At 42.2% G+C, this 10,157-nt stretch overlaps 2 protein-coding genes across 3 annotated transcripts; one reads left to right on the forward strand and one right to left on the reverse strand.

The window, feature by feature from the left end:
• Positions 1-912: 912 nt before the first annotated feature.
• On the forward strand, positions 913-4,441 carry LOC117229178 (cilia- and flagella-associated protein 206). The gene is made up of 13 exons (XM_076526597.1): positions 913-1,054; positions 1,205-1,370; positions 1,428-1,608; positions 1,679-1,848; positions 1,903-2,116; positions 2,182-2,311; positions 2,391-2,498; positions 2,586-2,688; positions 2,771-2,838; positions 2,941-3,089; positions 3,147-3,245; positions 3,314-3,449; positions 3,508-4,441. Exons 1-13 carry the CDS (start codon positions 962-964, stop codon positions 3,733-3,735), a joined length of 1,845 nt encoding a protein of 614 aa, XP_076382712.1. The 5' UTR covers positions 913-961; the 3' UTR covers positions 3,736-4,441.
• Positions 3,796-8,125, reverse strand: Non2 (upstream activation factor subunit spp27 homolog Non2). 2 transcript variants are annotated; one of them, XM_033485715.2, is made up of 5 exons: positions 7,968-8,125; positions 6,686-6,776; positions 6,047-6,336; positions 5,730-5,977; positions 3,796-5,548 (listed from the first exon to the last, which is right to left on the reverse strand). In XM_033485715.2, exons 1-5 carry the CDS (start codon positions 8,008-8,010, stop codon positions 5,432-5,434), a joined length of 789 nt encoding a protein of 262 aa, XP_033341606.2. In that variant the 5' UTR covers positions 8,011-8,125; the 3' UTR covers positions 3,796-5,431. The 2 variants fall into 2 exon arrangements, with proteins under 2 accessions (XP_033341606.2, XP_076382702.1); XM_076526587.1 differs by having other exon boundaries at positions 5,730-6,336.
• Positions 8,126-10,157: the final 2,032 nt, after the last annotated feature.

The raw sequence follows: 10,157 nt of genomic DNA on the forward strand, positions 1-10,157 counted from the left end.
GTAACAAATACTGAACATTATTCAATATTAAAGAATCGTTACACGAAAATTATTATTCTGAACATGGTATTTATTTGTAATATTTACATGAATGTAATTCACAGTTCAAGGGTTGTTTGTTTCTTTTATAGAAGAAACTCTCCTGATAAACATTCTAAAATTATTATGTTTTGAATTATCCAAATTCTAAAGTGTTTATTCGATGAGAATGAAAATTTCCTACGTATAACATTTGCTTTTGGTGAGAGTAAAATAAATAAATGTGTAAACGGTTCCATGAAAAAAAATAAACGTTTGCAGTTTATTTTGTTTGATCTATCGATTACGTTCGGTTCGATTTGCACGCATTTTTATCGCAGATGATTATCGAAATTCCACGCAGACAGCGTGCAATCTGTTTGCTAGAAAAAAAAAATGATTCGTGTTCATCTGCTACGTGTAAATGGAAAATGCTGCGTGGAAATGTTTGCTCGTTAATTGGACTTCCAATTGCTGAAATTCGAAGGAAGAATCTTAGGTTAATATATGGAAACCATGCACAGATGCCGAGTTAACCAAGTCGAGTTTACAAGTCGAAAATCAATTTCAAATTCTTTTCTCGTCTCATTGTACAAAAGTAAATCATTGAACGAATTAAGTACTTGTAACGAAATAAACTGAATTCTATTCTTTTACGAGGCTTACAGATTCGAGAACGTTTCTAATGGACGCAGAAAATTTGTAAGACCTTCAAATTGTCGCATCCTCTTTCTACTCTTCGTTGCAATCACTGTTCCAACGAGACTTACGTAGGAACTTATTGGCAAGAACGTTCTTTGATCAGGCTCCGCAATGAAACGTTTCTCTGTTTTACATAACTGCGTGGACGGCCAGGAAACTTCCCACGTATCGATCAAACAGCGAGGAAGGAACTCGCTTCGCTCATTGAAACTCGTCCAAATAATAATTTCCAAGTTCCACAATGGAAAATGCGCGGAGAGGAGTGATCAGGAGGATAGTGACCGAGTGCAGGTCATCGGACGTGCACGTGACCAAGGATTTCGCGTCCTTTTTGGTACTTTGCTCAATCTTCAACCTCGGAAAACTGTGATGGCAATGCTTGGGCCCATTCAGACGATTCTCAAATTCTGTATCTTTGAAATGGGTCCGAGTACTGTCACACCAAGGTTCGATCAAATCAATCATCTGTACCCTAATCCACCAGACCACTCTGTTCCTATTGAATCCTGACTACGAGATCAAAGTCGGCGAAGCGGAGAGCAACGAGCAGCTGATCGAGGCAATTGTGAAGAAGATATCCGAGCCAGCGAGTTCCAGCTTGACGATCCTAAAGAGTCAACTGTACTTCGCGAAACATTATCGCGGCAGGGGTAAGAGATCAATTTTCGTGAATATATTCTTTATTTTCACGAGGTTTCATTTCGTAGACGAAACCGTGAAGCGTCACAGGTTGCGTTTGCACGAGAAAACAGGCCCCATGGTGGCCGAAATCTGCGAGGTGGAGAAGCTGTCCAGCAAGCAGGATTCCGAGAAACTGTACCAGAAGATGCTGGTCGTGATCACTGTGCTCAGTGGTCTGGGAAATCCTACGGTTCCATCGGTGCTGCGGTAGGAATCTCTACGAGATCTCTACGAGAATCTTAAACCAAGAATGCATCTCTATTGTTGTCCCGTCTAGGGAGGTTTCGGTGGCCCTGCAGAGCGTTTTCCAGCCCTCGGAGCTGGAAGCCTACGTGAAAATGTCCAAACGGGAGAAGGAGGAGCAGCTGATGGAGCTGATGTGCATAGTCGCAGGAATTAGGCTGTTCAATAGGGACTGCCAACGTGGAGGCGAAGGCATCGACGATCGTGAGTATGTTTCTTATTCCCCAGTGACTCATCGATGACGAAATGTGCTCGCAGTGCCTGTTATCCTACAAGAGGCCAAGAAGAAGAGCCACGACTCTGTCGTCGATCTTCTGCAACGTTTGATGCTGAAGATCTACAGGATTACAGCAGCAGTGGAGAAGGCGATTTGCTTCTGGGAAGCGTTGCCTTTCGGTGTTTTCAATACAGACAACGTTTACTGGCTGATAGGGATCTTGGCGGCGTGCAGGCAACAGGAGATATACGTCAGGTCTGAACAGTTTGAATCGCTTCAGGGCCGAGAGTCGGTCATTTCAATAAGTTTTCTTCGTATAGAAAGCTGCTGAGCGACGTAGAATGCAGTGAAAAGGAGGTGCAGGGCCTCATGGATCGTCTTCAGGGTCGGCTCTTTAAAATTCACGACACCGTCAGGTACAGGACTGCCATCCCCACGTCCCAAGTATACGTAAGCACGCGACTGATGCTCCTTTTCAGAACTGTTCTTACAGCGAGTACTTGAAATCGCGTTTTCTGACCTCGTTCAGCCGCAATTCATCGACTTGGCAGATATATGGATGGGCCTGCAGGACGAGGTGATCATACTGAGCAGCGTCAACAGCTTCCTGTGGGAACTGCAGAGTCTAAACACCAGGGTAATTGCGGTATCTTCGTACGGAATAATAAAAATACGGACTAGGATCCTAATGTCGGCGAGATCAACGTTGAATTATACATCTTAGACGGTGAACGTGTTCAACGATGCGATCGTGGACGACATGCTGGCCAAGGGAACAGTTCCGACGGATGCTGAGAGATTGGAGCAGTCGATGGGCGAATTGATAAGTAATAAAACGGGCAATATATGACTTCGATAATCTCACGTGACCGGTAGCTGCACGTGCTGCATCGTGGCCTATGTTCGCAGCCGAGTGCGGCGAGTGCACCCTCTACCACCCCGACACCACCAAGGACTTCGAGAACATAAATCTTGAGGTGAGATCAACACGCGCGAGGGTTGTAATCAATGTTTGCAGAGAGTGCCGGGGCAATGGATGAACAAGGCGCCCCTAGGTTAATTAATTCGTCCTGTCTCAGTTCCTAGGATTTTGCGCGTGGACGTTCGTTTACGTGGAAGGAGCGCTGATCCCGGGAAATCCGAACAATGGGGTGGCGAAGTGGAAAGGGAAGTACTATGTGTTCTGCTCGAAGAGTGCCGCCAAACATTTCGGGAGGGATCCGGACAGGTAACACGAACGTTAGATCGAACCGTAGATCAGGCTAATCTCTGGTGAATCTCGTAGATGCATCTACCGGGCTCTTGATTTTATACGACACCATCCCGAGTACGTCTACCTGTTCCAAGTGTACGAGGACGTTCAAGCACTAAAAGCAGAGAAGTTGTGAGTATCTTATGCATCGTGTAGCTATCGGCGGATAAAGTAAGTAGAATTTCAATGCGACCTATCAGAGAGCCCGAGGAGACGGACCAGCTGAAGCTGTGCCAATCGCAGATGGTCCAAACGGACCTGCACATCCTGCCGCCTTCCATCGACCTTAATTATTCATCGAACGTGTGGGAGCTCAGAAGGAAAGCGTTGAATCTGGTGAGTGACGTTTATGCAACGGATAATGGCGAGATCGCTGGTCTATGTTTTCTTTCAGGCAAGCATAAGCCGATGCGTCACGCGCAGCACTCAAACAGATAAGTCGAACTTCCGATACGGCGTGTACGTGCAGGCTGCTCCACCTCGGGACAAAGAGGTGCAGACAAGAAGAGACAATTACATGAACACGAAGAAGCTCCTGACATATATCTTCGGGCTACGTGGTAGACGCGACGACAATCAGCACGTTCTATCCTTCCTCGAGGATGATCTCGAACATGTTTGAACGCTTCGGGATCAATCAGAACGATTCTCTCGCCAAGGAATATAAATGTACAGAGGACAATTTGTTAAAAAAAATGAAAGCAATATCTTTTAATGACGTTCTCAAATACAGTCACGGAATATCAGGGCACAATCCGCACATCTTTTCCTTAAAGAAACAAACTTGCATTAGAATGTCATTCCGTGTGTAACGTGCGTCTTATTTTTCACCCATACTCCGCGTAGTCTTTCCTCATTCTATTCGTAGTGTTTTCTTGTTATTCTTTTTGTTGCAATGATCTTGTCTCTTCATGGCTTTCTCTCGAGTCAAGTTAGGCCAGCACTAGTTTCAATTTCGATTCAAAAACGCACGAATTTGTTTTTTTTTCTCTTTCTTTCCTTTAGTTTTACGTAAGGGTGTCTGCGGCCAGTATCAATTCCGTACCTCGCGCCATATGAGCCTATCTTATTTTCTACACTTCAACGTTGCGCAATTGCTGCACATATTGTGACTTTTCCTTTTTCTTTTTTTTTAATATGCATACATCGTACCTTCCACTGAATATATCGCTTTTACCATTACATCTTAAGAGTTAGGTCAATTTTTTTACACCAAGAAACCTATATTACGACAATAATTAGTAATTACACGATAATACAATTAAATTTCGCTTAGTAATAATTTCATTGTATAATGTAGCTATTATACAGAAGAGGTACAGAATATTGATTTCTTTCTTTTCGCATCGCGTTGTTTTCTCTGTATTTTTTTTTTTACCGCACGTTTTTGCCTTTCTACTTTTATTCACTCTCTCGTTGGTTGACAAAATCACTTGCCCTATTTCTTCTTTTTTTTCGTTCTCTCTGTGTTACATGTCCATTGTCGAAATATACAATCCATATTTTAAAAACAAAACGAATGAAAATATCGTGTTTCATTGGCGGCAGCGGTGCAGAGAATCCAAACGATAATTTGGTCTTCAACCAAAAATGCATTTTATAGTCTTCGGAAATGTTCGATTAACGGTTCATTTAACAGCTCTCCGATCGCTCGTTCAAACGAAATGTCACGGAATAAAAATTGAAAATGACCGTCTTAAAAAATAATTCAGAGCATATTTACTGCTTCGATTTCGCTGCCACGGGCGGCACACTGTATTTTCACGCTTGGCGGGAATGGGCGGCTCACGAGAGCCGCCAAACAAACGATAAAATATTAATCCTGAACATAGACTTAAAACCAGCTTACTGACTATCAGCCACTTCAATGTTTTCCACATTTCAAATAATCATCCGACTGTCCATGGTACGTCACTTCTCCATTTTTCACCCGGCGTTGTAACCAAATTTCACCCGAATTCTTCTTATTTCGTGGGTCATCATTTGCATTAGATTGTTCTACGGCCACCTTCAGTAATGTTACACGGCGCCGTGATTTCGTTTTATTTTTTCCTTTCTTTAAAATAATGCCCATAACTTAAGATGCTACATTGTGAATGTTTCGTGAGAAGAAGAGACTACCATGGAAAACAGAGTGAATCGAAAACGGTGTAAACATGGCTAAAGTCTTAAGTCGCAATATGTTCTGTGTGTTCGTATGTATATGTATTTTTATGTATGTTTCGTGTGAGAAAGATGGAGAGATGCGATTTGCATCTTGGAATATGTTATACAATGTTTTTTTTATAACCTGTCGGAGATTGTGGCTCAGGGATGATTTAATCTACAAAGTGATTTTTGAGGTATTTCATCATACCGAAAGTTCTGAAACGTTTTACGCCAATTACTGTCAACAGTTCATCGTCGCAGATTGCGAACTGCTTGTTCTTGGGATCCTGGAAAAACAACGTATATCGTTATCTACTCAATCTCAAGAAACTCTGCAGTTATTTTGAATCCCACCGAATTAGCCAAGTGAATGTCTTACAAAGTATGTTGTATGTAGATACCACTAGTTCCAAAAAAGTTGGTGTGGCGATTTCTGTGGAATTCATGTTTACTAGGCCTGATACTTACATATAGGTCTCTTTCTTTAATAATGCTCCAAATCTTCTTAACGACCTCATGTCGTGCCATTTGCTCAGAGCCAACTACAGCAGCGAGTTCTGGAGATAGTGTAATGGCACGAGTGTAGCCACCCTTACCTGTACCACCACCACCACCTTTCTTTCCACCACCACCTCCTTGAGCTTTCTTGTTCTTGCCCCAATCTTCGTCACTATCGCTGTCGCTGCCCTTCTTCTTTCCTTTCTTGCCAGGCTTACCTGTAGCAAGAAATAATCGATCGTGAGAACACATGCAAAGAATCAGTTTCCAATATCTTGCATACGTACCCTTCTTGGGCGTAGCTTTCGGTTTCTTTGGACTGTATTCCTCATCGCTCGCATCATCATCGCTGGCACTCTCTTCGTCGTCGGATGATCCCTTCTTACGCTTGCTTATGGGCTTTTTTGCAGGACTTCTTTTAGCTGGTTTCTTCTCTTCTTCCTCCTCCTCTTCCTCGGAACCTTCCTCCTCTTCTTCTCCATCCTCGGACTCTTCACTAGCAGTCTTCTTCTTCTTCTTTGCTCCTTCATGTTTCTCTTGTAAACACTCCATGACTAGGCTATCTACTTCTTTCTTCCTGTGGGCATTCCAAATGTTTCAGTTAGAATGGAATTTGTGAGAAGTATCAAAGGGTAAGCTGAAATAAAATCAAGTCCAAATTCTTTGGCTCGCAAGCACTATTAATGTTAATTGATGTATTGATGAAGTGAAAAGGAAAGTAATGCTAGCAATTTATTTATCTATCTATTTATTCGATTAATTGAAAATGTTGAAGATGGAACGAGGTGGTAACCATTGAAGACAGTTCCACACAGAGTATCTTCTTTTTATCTAGGACACAGTAGAACTCACACTCGAATCATTAAGATGTCTAAGAGTGTTCATTGCATCCACATAATTATCTAGTCATTCAAAGTATTCGTTACCTTTCTGTGAGATCTATGTCCAATTTGCCCTCAATTTGTAGCCTGACTTTTTTAGCAGACATTGTGGTGAGGTCGGCATCCTTAAGGATGGCTGCAAACAGAAAATTAATATTGTTTGTAAATAATGTTCTGCCACTTTAACATTTCAAATGCTTCGAAAATTCTTGAAATTACAATCATCGAAGTCGAAATAACGATTAAAAAGAGAGAAAATTGTGGTGCAGGTGTATGGGGAAAAATCTAGGGTAATGTGGTTTCCCGCGTCAAGCGGCTAGTAAATACTGGGCACAAATGGCCGCCGTGGTTCAACGCCGGTTACCGATTACCTGAGTATCGTCCAGGAAGCAATTTTCTGAAAGTAGCATACCCAACGAGAATTCATCGCGTCGACTTTGCTCACGAAATTGCCTACTTTACATCGGCTGATCGATTCGGATGCACCGGCGTGTCGAAAGTCAGAAAATTGGCAAAAGTCCGCGGGCATGGTACAGCTAAAGACACGACCTGGATCGGCGATATTCATTTGAATTCGTAAAGAATGTGCACTCGGAGCAAGGAAATCGATTGACAAGCTCGCGGAAAGCTTCGACTACGGTATCGCGTCGACGATGAGTATGCATAACGGCGGGAAAATACGCGTGCCAATAAACATTTGCACGAACGACGTACGCCACGGGCCTGTGAGTGTAACGTACGCGTTGAATCGTCGGAACCGAGCTATATTTGTCTCGGTGAAACGAAAAAAATAAGAAGTAAATTCGCGGAAATATCGGAGAAAACGGCTACGGTCCCGCATCCCGAGATCGGTTTCGCAAAAGTCGTCGAACAGAAGAGAAAGAGGTGAGATACGAAGCCTGCGATGGCTTCTGGCGCGCGCCACCACAGTCAGTCGCGTCATGCAACGTACACTATGGGAGAGGAGAACAGGGAAAGCGTTCGGTACTCCGAAAACCGAGGGAAAACCGAGAAATTTCGTAGACGGCGAAAAATTTTCTGAAAAATATCGGGACTGATTACACGGAGCCATTTCGCGATACATCGCCCCGATGACGCTGCACGTACGTGGAAATATCGTATCGCGGTTGTAATGGCCGGCGTGGGGCACGCCACTTCGTCGCATACGTGCGCGCTAAAGTCGTCACATCGCAAGAGCAAAGAGCCCAATTTCCTACGTATTCCTACTCGCGAATCCACCGATAATTCGCGGCACACGCAAATACGAACCCGGTTTTCTAATAATCAGACGTCCAAGTACGGTAAATCAATGGATATTCCGACTTACCGGTGATCTCCTTGCGAAGTTCTTCGTTCGAGATATCAGCCATGGTCGTACTTCTCGCTGTGCGTACTGCTGCTAACTGAACCTACGCCGGCTGCGGACTCCTGTGTAGCGTCCGTAGGTACAGTCGCGTTAAACACCAACTCGATACGACGCACGTATACGAAACGACGAAAACGGATAACTTGTAAACGGTCCGTTAAAAACGAATACTATATACACCAAATCGTGTTAGTTTTTTCCAAGCTACAAGTTTCTCATGACGCCCCACCCGTAATTTTGCGATCGAACGACCCTATTTCGACATTCCGCCAACACGTTCACGGAATCGTTTTAGTTCTGTGTGTACCGCAAGCGACCGCTCGTGGCTGCCGGTGGCGTCTACGGTACAGTCGGCTCATTTACCTAGTCTCATTTCTTCCAGAAAATACATTTTCAATAATCCATAACGTTGTTCATCGACGATTAACCAGGATATAATATACACCAAATCGGGTCAGTTTTTTTTTCTCTACAAGTTTCTCATGACGCCCCTTGCGTAATATTGCGATTTAAGGGTACGAAACGAAGTTTCTCGCAATCCTTCCAATGATTTTATCGCGGCTGACTGTACAAAGCGACCACTCCGGGATTCGCAGCGTCGGGCATATAGTCTCATCATATGACAATCAGTATACATTTTACAGATATGTTAAAAAAAAAATATGTATTGGTTTATTAAATTTCGATCGCGATCACAAATTCGCGGCATAGCTACGCAATACATGAATCGTATTGCTATTGGGATGAGTCTTTTTCTCTGCTCTAGTTTTTCTGTATCAGCTACATCATCAACTTCATTATCTTTGCCTATCACAATTGCACTGTTCTGTTTACGAGACCTGGAATTTCGTACACCATTGAATGAAACGCATTGTAATTTTGTAGCTGCTGAAATATACTTGGAGTATACAAGTAGCAAACATGCTCTTATCATATCTAAAAATTGATACATTCATATATAATTGTATCCAATCAGTGCGATATTTTAATAGGCTGCAACTGTCGAAGCGACCACTCGGTTTCTTCCTCGCTTCGGTGGTACAGTAACGTTCAACACGTTCCGAAGGATACCTACGAGAAATCATGTTTAAAAATTCATAACTTTTCAACCGTTCATTCTAGACAGTTACTGTATTCACAAAATCGTGTTAGTTTTTTACGAGAAAAATATTTCTCAGGAAGCGCCTTTCATGATTTTATCATCTAACGTGTCCAGCAGAAGCTTTCAGTATCTCTGACGTAAATACTTTTGGCGCTAGCTGTAGCCAATCTGGCAGGTTCATTACAAGACAAATTTCTCCTTAAAATTCCATATAAGTTTATTTCGGCGAGTCTTCTAAAATATTTAAATAAATTTTTTGAGCCGATCTACGCATTTACATTCTTTTATTTCGATCTAGGAAACATATTTACTGATGACACGTCGGAACATAATGCCGCCACGGGTGTTTGAACGCTTCAAAATGGCGATTCCATTCTTCGCGGATTCATGTTGGTCAACGGTACGGTGAACACAATTATGGTCGTTATCGTACCCTGGCAAATTGTTTATCGTCCATGCTTACCTCCTCTATAATTCTATTTACATATTGCGTAAAAATAAATGCAAATATTGTAAGCAAATTACCATTATTGTTAACTTTCGCCGAACAGATATTGTTTTCCCTCTAAATTTCAGTTACTTCCGGTGCATTGACATGAATGATTCTTTAATCGTGAAATTATTTATGATCCAACTATTAAAGATCGTCAAATATTTCAGAACGAATTAAGAAAATTTTGTTTAATAATTTATTAACTAATTTGTTGCTTATTTGTAATGTATAGAAGGGAGGTTACACTTGTCCAGTTATCTTGGAAATATTGATATTTCTGGACTACAATTAGATTTGTTCCACCATCTGGCGGCACTATATACAATTCTTTCTTATTACGAGAATTGCACTACCTTTCGATGATAACACAAATCGTAGACTCAAGGGATAAATCTGTAATTCAGCGCCAAAGAACATAGTGCCAATATGCTCAAACTGGTAGATAAATTTTCCGACAGAATAAATACATTACGGTAGCGCTATCTGATGTGTTTGAAAATTAACTACAGTTGGTCATTCGCCTATCAATTTGAGTATTTTGCCACGGATGGTGTCA

Source organism: Megalopta genalis, chromosome 15 (assembly GCF_051020955.1).
Source record: "Megalopta genalis isolate 19385.01 chromosome 15, iyMegGena1_principal, whole genome shotgun sequence".
NCBI classification, from domain to species: Eukaryota; Metazoa; Arthropoda; class Insecta; order Hymenoptera; family Halictidae; genus Megalopta; species Megalopta genalis.